Consider the following 20,558-nt stretch of genomic DNA (forward strand, 5'->3'; position numbering starts at 1 on the left):
TTGTTCTATTATTCGAAAGTCGATTTATAGAACCCTAAAGTGGATAACTCTTTAAAGTCGTAATTACGAACCCTATATGAGTTGATATTATGGATTTTAATCATTCGGAATAGACTTCGATCGTACTTGTGCTAAAAGACTTTTATTTTTCATAATATCTTAAACAAGGAGCATATTTTTCTTTAAATGTGTAATTTAGAAGTCGACTAACCCCCGTTAAAACCAACTTCGGTTATCGTTTAACCGGTAGATATTCTGCCGGCTAAAATAATATTTGTATGAAAACTGTTAATTTAACCTTACGATAAAATATAACCAGACATTGTGATAATGGGGGTAAGTGTAGTTTCTAAATTTTTTGTTGGCAACCCTGCGCAAAAGTAAACAAACAACAGCAGACAAATATTGTTTGCAAAAAATTTTAAATTATTTTAATTGGGAAAAAGTGCTCATATATTAATTTAACAATATGGATTACGATTTCAAAATGAAAACCCAAAAAGAACGCACTAAGGTGGAAGATCTTTTCAACTATGAAGGTTGTAAAGTTGGTCGCGGTACTTATGGCCACGTTTACAAGGCTAAATGGAAAGAGACATCAGATGGCAAGGAATATGCCCTCAAACAGATAGATGGCACCGGCTTGTCTATGTCAGCTTGTCGTGAAATTGCTTTACTAAGAGAATTAAAGCATCAAAATGTTATAACATTGATACGAGTTTTCCTTTCACACACCGACCGTAAAGTGTTCCTTTTAATTGATTATGCTGAACATGATTTGTGGCATATAATTAAGTTTCATCGGGCCGCTAAGGCTGCCAAAAAACCGGTGGTGGTACCCAAGGGTATGGTTAAAAGTTTATTGTATCAAATTTTAGATGGCATCCACTATTTGCACAGTAATTGGGTGCTGCATCGTGATTTGAAACCGGCTAATATTTTGGTAATGGGTGATGGACCCGAAAGGGGTAGGGTTAAAATTGCCGATATGGGTTTTGCGCGTTTATTCAATGCTCCTCTAAAACCTCTGGCTGATTTGGATCCTGTGGTAGTAACATTTTGGTATCGTGCTCCGGAATTATTGTTGGGTGCTCGTCATTACACCAAAGCTATTGATATATGGGCCATTGGTTGCATATTTGCTGAGCTACTGACTTCAGAGCCCATTTTCCATTGCCGCCAGGAAGATATTAAAACCAGCAATCCCTATCATCATGATCAACTGGATCGTATATTCAATGTCATGGGTTTCCCTCAAGACAAAGACTGGGAGGATATAAAGAAAATGCCTGAACATCATACTCTCACAAAAGACTTTAAACGTTCTTCCTATTCCACTTGCTCACTGGCCAAGTATATGGATCGTCATAAAATTAAACCCGATAGCAAAGCATTCCATTTGCTACAAAGACTTTTGCTTATGGATCCCAACAAACGTATTACCTCGGAACAGGCTATGCAGGATCCCTATTTCCAAGAAGATCCTTTGCCTACGCAAGATGTATTTGCCGGTTGTGCTATACCCTATCCCAAACGTGAATTTCTTACCGATGATGATCAAGAAGACAAGTCCGACACTAAACGCCAGCAACAACAGCAGCAGCAGCAGCAACAACAGCAGCAACAACAACAGCAACAACAACAGCAGCAACATCAGCATGAACCCAATTCAAAGCGTGTACGTCTTTCGGGGCCGGGAGGTCCCCAACAACCACAACAGGTTCATCAGCAACAACAGGACTTTCATCATCAACAGCAACAACAGGCGGCAGCTGCCGCAGCAGCGGCTGCCCAACAGCAGCAACAGCAGGCTGCAGCTCAACAGATGATGTTCAATCAACAGCAACAGAATTTTCAACAACGTTTTTGAGTTGTGCGCGAGTTTCTGTTGAAAACAAAATGTCTATATATTTTCGAATTGCATTTTTTTCTTCACTTCACTTTAGCTTAAGATTGGAAAGTTGTAAGGGTTCAATAACTTTTATAGATTTTTATAATTTATTTAAATAAGTGATAAAAATAGTTGTCTAATTGATGATCTATGAGAACTTTAATATGCATGTAACATATTCTGCGTTTTCTTAATAAATTATAAATTTAATGATGTAATTAATTGTTAAATTACAATGTACAGTAGCCTTTCTTCAAACTTTCCCAACTATTAGGAGGAGCCAATTATTAACAATTCAATACCGACTAATTTCGTCATATTGGTCTCAAAGGTACTCTATATTTCTGAGTAAAGAGTACCAGCTCCTTTTTCGATAGGTTTACCCCCAAGTCCTTAGTCTTTATAGTAAGATATGACTAGATTGTAGACTATACTATAAATTGCTATGACAATACTATATAATTAACTATGCTATAACTACACTATATACTACACTAAAGACTAGACTATAGATTAGACTATAAGCTAGACTATAGAATGCTCTGTAGAGTATTCCATCTAGACTACTAGACTATACCATAGACCATACTAGACTATGCATTAGACTATAGACTAAACTGTAGACCAGACTACAGATTAGACTATAGATTATACTGTAGATTAGACTACAGACTGGGCTATGGTGTTAGACTATATACTATACTACAGATAAGACTATATGCTATAATATAGACTCTATACTCTATAGACTGGACTATAGATTAAACTATAGATTAGACTATGGATGTTACTATAGACTAGACTTTAAATTAGACTATAGACTAGACTATGGATTAGACTATAGAATAGATTATAAACTAGACTATGTTTTGGACTATAGACTAAACTGTAGGCTAGACTATAGATTTCACTATAGACTGGGCTATAGATTAGAATATAGATTAGACTACAACTAGACAATATATTATACTATAAACCACGCTATAGATTAGACTATATAGTAGACTATAAACAAGATAATAGACTATACTTTATGCTAGTCTATATAGTAGACTACAAACTAGACTAGACTATGGACTAGACTATAAACTAGACTATGGACTATACTATAGACTTTACTATAAACTGGACTATATACTGAACTAGACTATAGAGTAGGGTATAAAGTAGACTATAAACTAGACTATATGCCAGTCTATAGACTAGACTATTAATTAGACTATAGACTGGACTATATATTAGACTATTGATTAGATTATAGACTTGACTATTTATTAAACTACAGACTAGGCTATGTATTAGACTATAGACTAGACTATAGATTAGACTATAAACTAGATAATAGACTATACTTTCTGCTAGTCTATAGACTAGACTACAAACTAGACTGTAGACTAGACTATGGACTGGACTATAAAGTAGACTATAAACTAGACTATATGCTAGTCTAGGACTATAGATTAAACTACAGGCTATGGATTAGACCATAGGCTGTAATATAGCCTCCATACTCTATAGATTTGACTATAGATTAAACTATTGATTAGACTTTAGACTAGACTATAGACTAGACCATAGACTAGACTATAGACTAGATTATAGACTAGACTATAGACTAGACTATATATTAGACTACAACTAGACAATGGATTATACTATAAACTACGCTATAGATTAGAATACAGACAAATCTATGGATTAGAATACAGACTATGGATTAGACTATAGACTAGACTACAAACTAGACTATAGACTAGACTATGGAATAGACTAAAGACTAGACTATGGACCAGACTATAGACTTGACTATATACTATACTATAGACTGGACTAGACTATAGACTAGGCTATAAAGTAGACTATAAACTAGACTATATACTAGACTATGCTAGACTATAGACTAGACTATTAATTAGACTATAGACTGGACTATAGATTAGATTATACACTTGACTATAGATTAAACTATAGACTAGGCTATGTATTAGACTATAGACTAGACTATAGGCTGGAATATAGCCTCTATACTCTATAGACTGGACTATAGATTAAACTATTGATTAGACTATAGATTTGACTATACACTAGACTATAGACTGGACTATAGACTAGGCTATAAAGTAGACTATATACTAGACTGTATACTATTCTACAGATTAGACTATAGACTGGACTATAGTCTAATTAAGTCTATAGTCTAATCTATAGTTGATTATAGACTTGACTATAGATTAAACTACAGACTATGCTATGTATTAGACTATAGACTAGAATATAGGCTGGAATATAACCTCTATACTCTATAGACTTGACTATAGATTGGACTATACACTAGTCTATATACTCGACTTTAGATTAGACTATAAATAAAACTATAAACAAGATTATAGACTAGAATGTATACAATACTATAGATTTAACTTTAAAGTAGATTATTAAGTAGGCTATAGACTAGACTATATACTTGTCTATAGACTAGACTATTGATTAGACTATAGATTATACTATAAACTAGACTTTAGACTATATACTACTCTATAGACTAGACTATTGATTAGGCTATAGACTAGACTATATACTATTCTATAGGCTAGACTATTGGATAGACTATAAACTAGACCATAAACTAGATTATAGACTAGACTATAGATAAGATATTACTCTATAGACTAGACTATAGATTAATTAGACTATAGACTAGTAGCATTGTATGTTATGGCTAGACTTTGTTCATTAGAATTGTTTATAAAAACAATAACTGAAATTTCTTGAAATAAAACTCTTCAGATCGTTTATATTTTATGTAAAACATTTATTATTTTTTTCTTTATTTTATATTTTTTTCTGAATATTATATTAAATATTTATTTATGTGTATGTATTTTACATTTCTCATAATAATAATAATAATTTTTTGTTTACTTATTGTTTTATACTTTTATTTTTATATAATATAAAGACTAAAAATATCTAATAATTAATATGAATATAATACAACTAAAGCACTACAAAATATAATAATAATAATTATATAATTATATATAAAAAAAACATATTGTTTAACATTAAATACAAATTTTCAAAATATTGTTGTAAATTACAAGCTACTAAATATGTGTTAAAATCACATATTGATTTTGTTTAAACTAAAATGAGTAAAATTATTACACAATATCATTGTTTTTTTTTTGTTTTTTGTTTTTAAATTTATTTCTAATAAATATTTTTATTTTATAATTAAGCTTATAAGTTTTTTGTTATATATTTAATGTATTTTTTTTTATTAAATTTGTTTATAAAACTATTAATTTTGGATTTTGTGTACAATATGCGCACTTTTCTTTTTTTAAGGGGGGTTTTATAAGTTTACACAACAAAATTTATTTGAGAATTAAGGAAATAAAGCATTTTTTTTTGTAAAGTAGCAATTAATTTCAATTTATTTTGAATTTTTTTCTTATAATATAAATTTTATAAAATAATATTGCAATTATAAAAAAAGGGATTTTGTTTTTTTTTAAAGAAAAACAAAATTTTTTAGGTGGCTAATAGAAAACAAAAACATATGCTATTAGCATTTGTTGTTGTTATTTAAATAAATTTCTAATTTATTTACACAAAATTTAAAAAATTTTTTTTTTAAGGAAATGACTTAAGTTAACTTTTATTTTATAATTTCTTTTAGAGAATTAATAAAAAAATTCGGTTTATCGGATGTTTGAATTAAACAAATATTAAATTTTTAAACATTTTGTTTAATGAATTTGAAAAATTTTGAATTTGTTTAAATACAAAATGTTACAATTGATTTCAATATAATTTTGCAATAGTTTTTCTTAATAACAATAAGCTAAGCTGAAAGAAAATGGATTACTATCAAAGTTTTTTTAAATTAACACAAAAATTTTAATAATTTTTAATTTATTATTAAAATTAATACAAAAAGAAATCAATTTTTTTTTTAACTTTTAGCAATTAAGGCCAAATAAGGGTTTGTGTGAAACTTTTTATTAAAATATTTTAAGAAAATTTTTAAATAAAAAGCCTTTTTTAAACAAAAAATTTTATAACAATTACTACAAGTTTTACATAATTTAGATTAAAAACAAAATTTTTAATTAAATTGTTTTATAATTGTACACAATTTAACATATATTAAGTTTTTTATTTAAGAAATATTATTTAAAGTTTATAAATGTATTTTGTTGTAGTTTTTTTTTTTTCGTTTGTTTTTAATATAAGAGTATAATTGGTTTTCAGCTGGGATATGTTACTAACGTTTTTTATTTAATAATAATTTCCATTTTTTTAATATATAAAACATTTTTTCGTTTATTATTTAAATAATTTTCATTTGAATTTGAGTTCGTTTTTTAAAGTTTTTGTTTGTTTTATAAAAAATCATATATCACATTCAAATAAAACAACTTAGGGGCGTGCTGGTGTTGAACAAAAGAACAAAATTTTGATATAAATAAATCTCTAATGAGAAAAAGAACTAATTGCCTTGCAACCAAAAGCGATCTTATAACAACAACTTTTTGTTTAGAACTTCCTAACTCGATCAATTTTACAAAGATAATGTAACGGTTTCAAAGGTTTCTTTCATAAAGATCGATATTGATCGATCTCAGCATAGATTTTTATAGAAAATTTATGTTTAAACGATCTCAGCAATATTTTTTGAATAGAAAACCATAACTTGATCAAGTTCGGCAAAGTTTTTTATTAATTCGAGCAAAAATTTCTACAGAAAACTTTGACCTTAATTGATCTCAGCAAAGACTGCTGAAGTAAAGTGTGTTTCGTTAAAAATTTCTCTAGAAAATTAAGCTTCAACTCGATCTCTGCAAAGTTTTCTTTACGAAATACAGCTTCGCTTCGATGTGAGCAAAGCTTTCTATGCAAATCACTGATCTTAAACGTTCTCAGGCAAAAATTTCTATAGAAAATTATGTTTGAGCGATCTTAGCAACATTTTTTTACAGAACTTCCAGCTCAATTACATCTAAGCAAAGTTTTCTAAATAACGTTTAAACGATCTTAACAAAAATTTCTCAGCAAAATTTAGTCTCGATTCGAGCTCAGCATAGTTTTCTACTGAAAACTCAACAACTCTAGGAACGAACTCGAGAAAGATTTCTATAGAAAGTTGTGTTTGAAAGATCGTAGCAAAATTTTTCCATAAAAAATTGATCCTCCATTCGATCTTAACAAAGTTTTCTATGGAAAACATCGAACTTGTTTAATCTTAGCAAAATTTTCTATAGAAAATTATGTTTGAAAGATCGTAACAAAGTTTTCTATGGAAAACTCGATCTTGATCTCTCTCCTTCTTTGCGTCTCGATCGATCTTTACGAAATTTTGTGCATCGATTCGATCTTAATAAAGTTTTCTATAGAAAAAAGATAGATCTTGTTCGATCTCGGCTAAATTTTCTATAAAAAATTACATTTGAACGATCTTAGCAAAGTTTTCTATGGAAAACATCGATCTTGATCTCTCTCTCTTTGCGTCTCGATCGAAAGTTTTCTATAGAAAACATAGATCTTTTTCGATCTTAGCAAAATTTTCTATAAAAAATTACATTTGAACGATCTTAGCAAACTTTTCTAAGGAAAACATCGATCTTGATCTCTCTCTCTCTTTGCGTCTCTAACGATCACTACAAAATTTTGATCATCGTTTCGCTCTTAACAAATCGATCGTTTCGATCTTTCTATGGAAAACATCGAACTTGTTTGATCTTGGCAAAATTTTCTATAGAAAATTATGTTTGAAAGATCATAGCAAAGTTTTTATGGAAAACATCCATCTTGATCTCTCCTTCTTTGCGTCTCGATCGATATCAATAAAATTTTCTATAGAAAACTGAGTTTCAATCGTTCTCAGCAAAGTTTTTTCTTATAAAAAATTGAATCTCGATTAAACTCTATTGATCTTAGCAAAGTTTTCTATAGAAAATCTCAACTTCGATCAATCGTCAGTTACGTTTGTAAGAAAGTTGTGTCTGGTTAGATTTCAAGAAAGTTTTCTTTAGATAATTGAGCATCGTTTGATCTCAGCAAAGTTTTTTTTTATAGAAAACTAAACCACAATCAATCTTAGCAATAGTTTTCTGTAGAAAACTCAACCGCTATTAAACTCAACATAGTTTTTCATAGAAAAATCTAAACCTTGATCGGTCTCCTACAAAATCTTCTACAGAAAATTGAACATCGTTAGATTTTAGTTAATTTTTCAATAGAAAACTGAAACTTGTTTGTTTCAACAAAGTTTTCTATAGAAAACTATACCTCGATCGTATGATTCAGCAATTTTTTAGATCGATCACAGCAAGTTTTCTAAAGAAAAATTTGAGACTCGATCGATCTCTACTATCTTTTTTTTATAAAAAATTGAGTTTTGAACAATTTCTACCAAATTTTCTATAGAAAATTAATTAGCATTTGATCTCTGTAAAGTTTTCTATAGGAAACTCTGTTCTATATTATTTACACAAAGATCATAGCAAAGTTTTCTAAAGAAAAATTTTGTACTCTATCGATCTCTACTATTTTTTTTTATAGAAAATTGTGCTTTGAACAATTTCTATAAAGTTTTCTATAGAAAATTAATTAGCATTTAAACACAGTAAAGTTTTCTATAGAAACAAACTTTTCTCTAAAAGACTGTTTATTGATCAATGGCGTGATCGTTAGTTTAGTAAAGTTTCCTGAGAAAAACTGAGTCTTAGTTGATCTTAGCAAAGTTTTCTATAGAAGAAAGTGGTGTTTCGATCGTTTTAAACAAAGATTTTTATATAGAACTATACTATATTTTAGCAAACTTTTCTATAGAAAATTACGTTTGAACGATCACAGCAAAGTTTTTTATCGAAAACATCCATCTTGATCCTTCCTTCCTTCCTTCTTTGCATCTCGATCGATATGAACAAAATTTTCTATAGAAAATCGTTCTCAGCAAAGTTTTTTCTTATAAAAAATTGAGTCTTGATTAAGCTCGATTGATCTTAGCAAAGTTTTCTATAGAAAATCTATATCTCGATCGATCGTCAGTTACTTTTTTAAGAAAGTTGTGTCTAGGTAAAACTGAGTCTCATTTGATCTTAACAAAGTTTTCTATAGAAGAGAGTGGTGTCTCAATCGTTTTAAACAAAGATCTCTATATAGAACTATGATTTGAACAAAAATCTCTATAGAAAAATGTGTATTAATTAATTTCAAAAAAGTTTAGTCAGTCTACAGATCGTTCTTTTAACAAAGTCTTTATAGAAAATGTGGCCCGTTTGATTTTCAGGAATGTTTTCCATAGACTATACCCTGACCACTGTAATAATCGTTCTTTTGCATAGACTTTACGTTGATCAGTGTACTGATCGTTTATTTAGCAAAGTTTTTATAGAAAATGTGATTTCAAGAAAGTTTTCTATAGACTTGACCATGATTTTAAAATTTACAGCTTCTATTGATCACAGCTTATTTTCTATAGAAAATTGTGCTTGATTCGATCAAAAATTAGCTACATGATCGAATCAATCAAAAAATGTTAAGGATGATCAATCTCAACAAAATTTTTTTGTAGAAAATTGATCTTCGATCGATAACAGTAAAATTTTCTATTCAAAAATGAAGCCACGATCGGTCTCAACAAAATTATCTTTAGAAAATTTTGAACAAAGCTTTATCTCAGTAAATTTTTTTGTAGAAAATTGTATCTCGATCAAAAATTTTAACTGATCGAATGATCTTTGAAAAGTTTTCTATAGAAGTTTGAAACTCGATCGATCTCATTAAACTTTCTATAGGTAATTTATCCTCGATCCTCTATCCCGATTGATCTTTAAGTAAAGTTTTTATATAAAATTTTATGTGGCCCGTTTGATTTCAGTAAAGTTTTCTATAGAAAACTAAAACACGATCAATCTCAGTAAAGTTTTGTAATAGAAAAAAACTATGTTTTCTATATAACTGAGCCTAAGATAGGTTTCTGTTAAGTTTTCTTATACAAAATCATGCCTAGAACGATCTGACAAAAGATTCTTTAAAACCAGTTGATCCTCGCTGGATTCCATTAAAGTTTTTTATATAAAATTAAGCCCCGATCATTCACAGCTAAGTTAAGTGTAGAAATCTAAAGCCTATAGCGTTCTCGGTAAAGTTTCTGAGAAAAGTTTTCTAAACATTAGAGATTTATATAAAAGAAGAAGAAGACGAAAACACAATAGAATATTTGCAGATGACATCTGCTTAGATCATTTAAAACAATAACAACAACAATGACAATAACTGCAGCAGCGTTGTAATTCTGTGCTAGAAAGAAATATAATAAATTTGAAAAAAAAAAATAATTTTTTTTTAAAATTCTTCAAAAAAGAGGAGTGATCTTTATGTAGCACAAGAAAATGATCATTAGCAAATGCTCTATACATGTAAACAATATACAAAAACAACATAAATATTGTGCTTTCCATAACGTAAAGTTTACAAAAATGAACAAATTGTTAAAAAGAAAGAAATTTTTTTTAATAATTTATATTGTTTTATTATTTACTTATAAATTAAGAAAAAAATTGCCAAAACAAAATAGAAAAAAGTAGTAGTAGCAATAAATAGTACAAGTAATAAATAACAACATAGAATAATACAAAAGTAATTAATTTAATTTAAACTAATTACTTCTGCAAAAACAAACAAAACTTGAGACAAAGACAATTAGTTTTGTTTTTAAATTTTATACACAAGAAGAAGAAGAAAAAGACAAGCAAATGAAGTAAAAAAGGGAAATAATAAAAATATTACATAGAAACTAAACACACAAAAAAAGTTTTTACAAAAAAATTAAATAAATAAGAAAAAATGTGGACAAAAACCTATAATTTGGAAAAAAATGTTTCATAAATTTCAACTAAAACTTAATAACAACATGAGTAGAATAGAGTGGAGTACAAAAAAAAACGAAAACATTTGTTCATTCTGTTAAATCTGTTATAAAGATGTGATCGTATGGCGGCGTGACGTGTTATGTGTTAAATTAACCTAAATCCTTTCAATGTTAGCGCATTAATAATGTTTACAAAAATTTATGAGATCCTCAAAAGCAAAATTAAAGTAATTTGCACTTGGTTGTTTTCTTCACATTAAATTTTTTTGGATAAGGAGGAGTTTGTTTTTCTTTCTGTTTTTCTAATGCTTCTTCTAAAGTAATGTTAAATGTATTGCGATAGCATTTTGTTGTTGTGTTCGTAGTTCTTTTAAAGCTAATACTAACTTTTACTTAAAGCTTTTTTCTTTCTTTGTACTAGTATATCATAGAAAGGATTATGGCTAATGGATTGTGTTAAACGTTTTATCCATTCTTGTTGTTCTTCTTCGGTAGCGGCGGACATACGATAGACAGTATGTTTACCCTCAACCACCTGTAAATTTGTAAAAAAAAATTAGTAAAATGTTTTGTTAATTGTTTATTTTTTAATAAACAACTTACCTTGCCTTCAGAATCAGTCTTACATGCTTTAATAATATCTGCTCCACCAGTAGCAAATAATTCAAAACAATTAGGTTTACTGCGATCATGAATTTCGCGAACCTGGAATGAACAATTAAAGGAGTTTCAACAAATGTCTTTATATCTCTATAGATTTTCTTTAGAAAATTAAGTCTTAATTGATCTCAGCAAAATTTTCTATAAAAATTTAAAGTCTTGAGCGATCTGTGTAGATGTTCTATTACATTTTTTATATAAAATTGAACCACGATCAGTCTCTCTAACATCTTTAAAGAAAATTGAGTTTTAATCGATCATTTAGCTAATTTTTTTTATTGAAAAATTTGATTCTAAATCGTTCTTAGAAGATTGTGACTGATCTTGACAAAGTTTTCTATATAAGATTGTGTCTCGATCAATATCAACAAAATGGTCTTTAGAAGATTCTGACTAATCGAATCAATATCAACAAAATTATCTATAGAAGATTGTGACTAATGGAATGATCTTGGCAAAGTTTTCTATAGAAGATTGAGTAAACTTTCTAAAGATAATTGATAGTCGATAATTGACTCGATCTATATAAGTAAATATTCTACTAAAAATTGTACCTCGATCGATCTCTTTAAAATTTAGTATTGAAAATGGAAATTATCATTAGAAATTTTACATCTACGATTGATCTCAGCATATTGTCTATAGAAAATTATGCTTGATTCGATCATTTAGCAAATTTTTGATAGAAAAATATGATTCTTCATCGATCTTTGCAAAATTTCTTTAAAAAAATGTTAAGGATGATCAATCTCAACAAAATTTTTTTGTAGAAAATTGATCTTCGATAGATAACAGTAAAATTTTCTATTCAAAAATGAAGTCACGATCGGTCTCAACAAAATTATCTTTAGAAAATTTTGAGCAAAACTTTATCTCAGTATATTTTTTGTAGAAAATTGTGTCTCGATCAAAAATTTGAACTGATCGAATGATTTTTGCAAAATTTTCTATAAAAGTTTGAAACTCGATCGATCTCATTAAACTTTATGTAGATAATTGATTCTCGATCATCGATCGATCTCACTAAACTTTCCATAGATGATTGATACTCAAAAAATACTTGATCTTTCAAAGCCAGTTGTTTATAAAAAAAATTTTGTAGAAAATTTATTTTCGATCGATAACAGTAAAATTTTCTATTCAAAAATGAAATAACGATCGGTCTCAGCAAAATTATTTTAAGAAAATTTTGAGCAAAGCTTTATCTCAGTATATTTTTTTGTAGAAAATTGTGTCTCTATTAAAAATTGTAACTGATCGAATGATTTTTGCAAAGTTTTCTATAGAAGTTTGAAACACGATCGATTTCATAAAACTTTCTATAGATAAGTGATCCTCGATCGATATAATTCGGCAAAGATTTCTATAGAAAATTGATCGTCGATCGATCTTACTAAACTTTCAATGGATGATTGATACTCAATCGATCAATTATGGATTTCATCAAAGTTCCAGCAGATAAATGATACTCGATTGATCGATATTTGCAAATTTTCTAACTAAACTGATGATTGCTCGATCGATTTCAGAATTTTTATAAAATTTGATTCTCAATTTGAATATTTTGAAACAAAAATTTATTCTTAATCGATCGTTATCAGATCAATGATCAAAATCAAATCGATCGATCTAGAATTTTTTATAAAAAAGTAATCGTCGATCAATTGACTTCAGATCAATGATCATCATCATTGAACTATTTATAGACAGTTGATCCTCGATAAATCTAATTCGGCAAACATTTTCTATACAAAATTGATCCTCGATCGATCTTACCAAACTTTCAATAGATAATTGATCGATTTCGTATCAATATCTGTAACTTTTCTAAAAAAAAGTTCCCTGATCTTTCTCAGAAAGTTTTTTTATAGAAAAATGTATCTCACCACAGTTCCAACAGATATCTGAACTAAATTGATCGATCTTTGCAAATTTACTAACAAAATTGATGTTCGCTCGATCAATCACGGAATTTTCATAAAAAATTTATCTTTAATCAAACAATCTTACGATTTTCTATAAAAATGTATCGTCAATCTAACGATCTCGGATCAATGATTATCAATCGATGGATTTCTGAGAAAAGATCGTCAATAGATCGATCTAGAATTTCTTATAACAAAGTAATCCTCGATCAAATGACTTCAAATCAATGATCATTATTCGATTGATATCTGATCAATGATCATTAATCTACCGATTTAGAACATTATATAAAAAAATCATCCTCGATCCATGGGACGATCGTTTTCATAATTTTCTATTAAAATTCGATCACCGATTGATCTCATCGACTTTTCTATAGAAGTTAGAACTTCGCTTGATCACAACAAAATTGTCCATAAAAAATTTTAAGAAAATATTCTTATTAAAAACTTTCAATCAAAACTTACCGATATATTTTCTAATGGTATTATCCCTCTAGGTTCCTTATCCGTTGTATATTCGAAATAATATAAACAATTGTCGTTTAATATAAACCATCTTCTTTTCCAGGATTTGTATCTGCCAAGTAAAAGAATAAATTTGGAAAACTATTTAAAAAACGATTTCAATAAAAAACTTACCTTCCACCCTGTTTCCATAGCCAACCCTCTTTATCGGGATTAAAGAAGGTGTGCATTAAATCGTTGCCATCATCTTGTGGTATTTTGAATGGCTCGGTTCGTATCGATTCGTATAGAGATTCGAGTAGGGTACGAGGCAAATCACCGCCGTTATTAATGCCACGATTCATAGAAATGAATTGTTCAACAGTGGGTTTGTCTTTGACCTGGGCAAGAGAAATAAAAGAAGATTTTAAATAAATATGGAAATTTTTAAAATAATAATATAATTCATTAAATATAAAATCTATTTTCCAAAGTTTTTTTTTTTTTAAATACATTTTTAATTTTTTTGCCTTTATGTTTAAATTTATTTCTGGCGCTTATATTTTCCTCCAAAAATAAAAGTCAAAACAAACACTACACTTTATGATTTATTAATTTATCTGTTTTGTTTTTTTTTATCCGTAACTTGAAAACAATACCTTTTAAAATACCGAAAAAGTAAAATTTTAACAGACTAAAAAAACACAAAAATGTTCAATCATATGCCAAGAAAAATTAAGAAATTCCTAAATGCACAACAGACACATTATGTGTATTCGCAAAAACAAAAATGAAAAAAATCAGCGGCAAGAAAATTAATTATGGCAACAGACGAGACAATTACTTAAAAAAACGACAAAATATTGAAAAAGTATTTCTGTGCATACCGCCAAAATAGAAATATCAACAAATATTAAGTAAATGAATTATGGAAGTTTTAGGAAAGGGAGATAAACATTCTCAAATTTTTCTATATAATATTTTATTCTTAATCGATCTCAGCAACTTTTTAATAGAGAACTTCAGCTTTGATCAATCTCAGCAAATTTTCATAAAGAGAACTTTGCACTGATGGGTTTCAGCAAAGTTTTCTATAAGACAACTAAGACTAGATCATTGAATTTTTACAAAATTTGAATTTCGATTAAAGATTTTTGAGATTAAGCTATAAACTAGGCTATAGACTAGACTATATATTATAGACTGGACAATAGACTAGACTATAGACTAGACTACAGACTAGACTATAAACTAGACTATAGACTAGACTATAACTATAAACTAGACTATAGACTAGACTATAGACTAGACTATAGACTAGACTATAGACTAGACTATAGACTAGACTATAGACTACACTATAGACTAGACTATAGACTAGACTATAGACTAGACTATAGACTAGACTATAGACTAGACTATAGACTAGACTATAGACTAGACTATAGCCTAGACTATAGACTAGACTATAGCCTAGACTATAGACTAGACTATAGACTAGACTATAGACTAGACTATAGACTAGACTATAGACTACACTATAGACTAGACTATAGACTAGACTATAGACTACACTATAGACTAGACTATAGACTAGACTATAGATTAGACTATAGACTAGACTATAGACTAGACTATAGACTAGACTATAGACTAGACTATAGACTAGACTATAGACTAGACTATAGACTAGAGTATAGACTAGACTATAGACTAGACTATAGACCAGACTATAGACTAGACTATAGACTAGACTATAGACTAGACTATAGACTAGACTATAGACTAGACTATAGACTAGACTATAGACTAGACTATAGACTAGACTATAGACTAGACTATAGGACTAGACTATAGACTAGACTATAGACTAGACTATAGACTAGACTATAGACTAGACTATAGACTAGACTATAGACTAGACTATAGACTAGACTATAGACTAGACTATAGACTAGACTATAGACTAGACTATAGACTAGACTATAGACTAGACTATAGACTAGACTATAGACTAGACTATAGACTAGACTATAGACTAGACTATAGACTAGACTATAGACTAGACTATAGACTAGACTATAGACTAGACTATAGACTAGACTATAGACTAGACTATAGACTAGACTATAGACTAGACTATAGACTAGACTATAGACTAGACTATAGACTAGACTATAGACTAGACTATAGACTAGACTATAGACTAGACTATAGACTAGACTATAGACTAGACTATAGACTAGACTATAGACTAGACTATAGACTAGACTATAGACTAGACTATAGACTAGACTATAGACTAGACTATAGACTAGACTATAGACTACAGTATAGACTAGACTATGGATTAGACTATATACTAGACTATAGATTAGACTATAGACTAGACTATAGATTAGACTATAGATTAGACTATAGACTAGACTATAGACTAGACTATAGACTGGACTATAGACTAGACTATAGACTAGACTATAGACTAGACTATAGATTAGACTATTGATTAGACTATAGACTAGACTATAGACTGCACTATAGACTACAGTATAGACTAGACTATGGATTAGACTATATACTAGACTATAGATTAGACTATAGACTAGACTATAGATTAGACTATAGATTAGACTATAGACTAGACTATAGACTGGACTATAGACTAGACTATAGACTAGACTATAGACTAGACTATAGATTAGACTATAGATTAGACTATAGACTAGACTATAGACTAGACTATAGACTATGACTATAGACTAGACTATAGACTAGACTATAGACTAGACTATAGACTAGACTATAGACTAGACTATAGACTAGACTATAGACTAGACTATAGACTAGACTATAGACTAGACTATAGACTAGACTATAGACTAGACTATAGACTAGACTATAGACTAGACTATAGACTAGACTATAGACTAGACTATAGACTAGACTATAGACTAGACTATAGACTAGACTATAGACTAGACTATAGACTAGACTATAGACTAGACTATAGACTAGACTATAGACTAGACTATAGACTAGACTATAGACTAGACTATAGACTAGACTATAGACTAGACTATAGACTAGACTATAGACTAGACTATAGACTAGACTATAGACTAGACTATAGACTAGACTATAGACTAGACTATAGACTAGACTATAGACTAGACTATAGACTAGACTATAGACTAGACTATAGACTAGACTATAGACTAGACTATAGACTAGACTATAGACTAGACTATAGACTAGACTATAGACTATAGACTAGACTATAGACTAGACTATAGACTAGACTATAGACTAGACTATAGACTAGACTATAGACTAGACTATAGACTAGACTATAGACTAGACTATAGACTAGACTATAGACTAGACTATAGACTAGACTATAGACTAGACTATAGACTACAGTATAGACTAGACTATGGATTAGACTATATACTAGACTATAGATTAGACTATAGACTAGACTATAGATTAGACTATAGATTAGACTATAGACTAGACTATAGACTAGACTATAGACTGGACTATAGACTAGACTATAGACTAGACTATAGACTAGACTATAGATTAGACTATAGATTAGACTATAGACTAGACTATAGACTAGACTATAGACTGGACTATAGACTACAGTATAGACTAGACTATGGATTAGACTATATACTAGACTATAGATTAGACTATAGACTAGACTATAGATTAGACTATAGACTAGACTATAGACTAGACTATAGACTGGACTATAGACTAGACTATAGACTAGACTATAGACTAGACTATAGATTAGACTATAGATTAGACTATAACTAGACTATAGACTAGACTATAGACTAGACTATAGACTAGACTATAGACTAGACTATAGACTAGACTATAGACTAGACTATAGACTAGACTATAGACTAGACTATAGGACTAGACTATAGACTAGACTATAGACTAGACTATAGACTAGACTATAGACTAGACTATAGACTAGACTATAGACTAGACTATAGACTAGACTATAGACTAGACTATAGACTAGACTATAGACTAGACTATAGACTAAACTATAGACTAGACTATAGACTAGACTATAGACTAGACTATAGACTAGCTATAGACTAGACTATAGACTAGACTAGGACTATAGACTAGACTATAGACTAGACTATAGACTAGACTATAGACTAGACTATAGACTAGACTATAGACTAGACTAGACTATAGACTAGACTATAGACTAGACTATAGACTAAACTACAGACTAGACTATAGACTAGACATAAACTAGACTATAGATTAGACTATAGACTAGACTATAGACTACAGTATAGACTAGACTATGGATTAGACTATATACTAGACTATAGATTAGACTATAGACTAGACTATAGATTAGACTATAGACTAGACTATAGACTAGACTATAGACTAGACTATAGACTAGACTATAGACTAGACTATAGACTAGACTATAGACTAGACTATAGACTAGACTATAGACTAGACTATAGACTAGACTATAGACTAGACTATAGACTAGACTATAGACTAGACTATAGACTAGACTATAGACTAGACTATAGACTAGACTATAGACTAGACTATAGACTAGACTATATACTAGACTATAGACTAGACTGTAGACTAGACTATAGACTAGACTATAGACTAGACTGTAGACTAGACTATAGACTAGACTATAGACTAGACTGTATACTAGACTATAGACTAGACTATAGACTAGACTGTAGACTAGACTATAGACTAGATTATAGATTTTACTATGGACTGGACTATAGACTAGATTATAGACTAGACTATGGACTAGATTATAGACTAGGCTATAGACTAGACTAGATTAGACTATAAACCACACTATAGATAGAGACTATAGACTAAACTATAGATAAGACTATAAACCAAACTATAGAGAGACTAGACTACAGACTAAACTATTGATTAGACTATAAACCACACTATAGGTAAGACTATAGACTAGTTTATATATAGAAATATTGTCTAGACTTTAGACAAAACAATAGTCCTCGTTACAGACTAGACTATGGTATTGACGACAGACTAGATTATAGTCTTGACTAGACTAGAGCCTAAACTAAACTTTAGGCTTGACTAGACTAGACTATAGTATTGACTATAGACTTGACTCTAGTCTTGACTATAGACTAGACTATAGACTCGACTATAGTCCTTACTATAGACTAAAGACCAGACTATAAACTAAACTACAGTTTGGACTATAGACTAGACTTTATTCTTGACTATAGATTAGACTATAGACTATACGATAATCTTGACTATAGACTACAGTATTAACTATAGACTATATTATAATCTTATATAGACTGAAATACGGACTGAATCGTAAACAATTGAATAGAGAAATTTGAAAATATATGCCTTTAGGCCTTAAAAATTCCTTCTAAATTATTTCATATCTTTAGTTCCCCAGTTGTTTTTTATAAATTTAAAATTAACTTTAAGGCAGGTCATTAATTAAGCAAACAGAGAGAAAAATATCCCTTTTTAAACTAAAACTAGAAATAGATAAAAACTGTATAGCACTTTTTTCTATTTTGTTTTTTTACTAACAAAATATTTATAAAAATAAATAAAAGTTGGGATGCCAGAAATACCAAAAAAGCACAGCATGACGCAGTTTTACACAATGTTTTCTTTACATTTTGCAATGAAAGGCAGCAAAGAGTGTGAGTACTTAATGATTTGGTTTGTGTAAAAATAACAAGAGCACACTTAATGTCTAGTTTTTTTTTTTTTTTTTTTTTTTTTTTTTTTTGTGGCAAAACGAAATAGAGACAAAAATAAACAATATTGGCACACGCTGATTTGGATGTGTTTTCTTTTATTTGTTGCAAAAAAAGAACCGAAAAAAGAAACTAAAATAAAAATTGGAAAGACATGACAAAATATATATTTAACAAATAAACTAAAAGTGTAACTATGTAAGAGTGGAGAAAGCGATCAGATAGATAAATTAACTAAATCATATAAAAGAATTTACGAAATGGTTTAAGGACCCCAAGGGCACTTTAAGCTAATTTTAAAGGGTTTTGAATGGGATATTTAATTAAGAATAAGAGTGTTTCAAAACAGGACATCTTCAACAATTACTAGAGAAGTTAAAGTGTGATACATTTCAAAAATGAATTCCTTTCCATATCTGCTTAATATTTACTATAAACAAGTAACCAAAACAAATATAGAAAAACATAAAAATAAACAGAAAACCTAAAACAGCATCCTTCCGTTATATTTATTTGTTTTTCCTTTTCATGTTTAATTCTTAAGGGAAATATAAATTAACCAACAATTTGCTGGCTGTTGAAATGGAGCACAGGATGTACTCTGCATTACTTACCGATGGATTATGCAATGATGTATTTAACATAATAATGGCAAAACTTAAAACATAACAGGTATCGGTATTGGTGAATATATCGGGATTTAATTGACAATAACGTTGAGCAAAACATTCCATCATCCGATCAATCTTTTGAGCTTCACCGGGCAAACGAAATGACCATAAAAATTGTCTAAATAAGCGGAAAAGAAATATTGATTAGATGGTGGGGAGTCATAGAAACATATTAAGAGAAGTGAAAACATACCTTAAAGCTTGTACCAGTATTAAATTTGTAAAGTCATGTAAAGCCACAAAGGCCTTAAGGACATCCTTATTGAAATCATTATTTTCACCTAAATAATCACC

At 29.2% G+C, this 20,558-nt stretch overlaps 2 protein-coding genes across 2 annotated transcripts; one reads left to right on the plus strand and one right to left on the minus strand.

Annotated features, from left to right (window-relative positions):
- Nucleotides 1-371: 371 nt before the first annotated feature.
- On the plus strand, nt 372-2,409 carry LOC119605939 (cyclin-dependent kinase 8). The gene has a single exon (XM_037959290.1). It carries the CDS (start codon nt 470-472, stop codon nt 1,868-1,870), a length of 1,401 nt encoding a protein of 466 aa, XP_037815218.1. The 5' UTR covers nt 372-469; the 3' UTR covers nt 1,871-2,409.
- An 8,234-nt stretch (nt 2,410-10,643) lies between these two features.
- LOC119605937 (cytohesin-1-like) lies at nt 10,644-20,557 on the minus strand (the record flags this gene model as incomplete). The annotated part of the gene is made up of 6 exons (XM_037959289.1): nt 10,644-11,310; nt 11,379-11,480; nt 13,829-13,940; nt 14,003-14,208; nt 20,208-20,382; nt 20,458-20,557. Coding segments are annotated over 6 exons (848 nt in total), but the record flags the coding sequence as incomplete, so codon positions are not given.
- Between the last annotated feature and the right edge of the window lies 1 nt (nt 20,558).

This window comes from Lucilia sericata, unplaced genomic scaffold (genome assembly GCF_015586225.1).
Source record: "Lucilia sericata isolate MDLA Ls3-8-SP2 unplaced genomic scaffold, ASM1558622v1 Contig000536F_arrow, whole genome shotgun sequence".
Lineage (NCBI taxonomy): Eukaryota > Metazoa > Arthropoda > Insecta > Diptera > Calliphoridae > Lucilia > Lucilia sericata.

Bases quoted from the DNA above. Each gene is read 5' to 3' on its own strand.
- LOC119605939 (XM_037959290.1), top strand. From the start codon at position 470: ATGGATTACGATTTCAAAATGAAAACCCAAAAAGAACGCACTAAGGTG.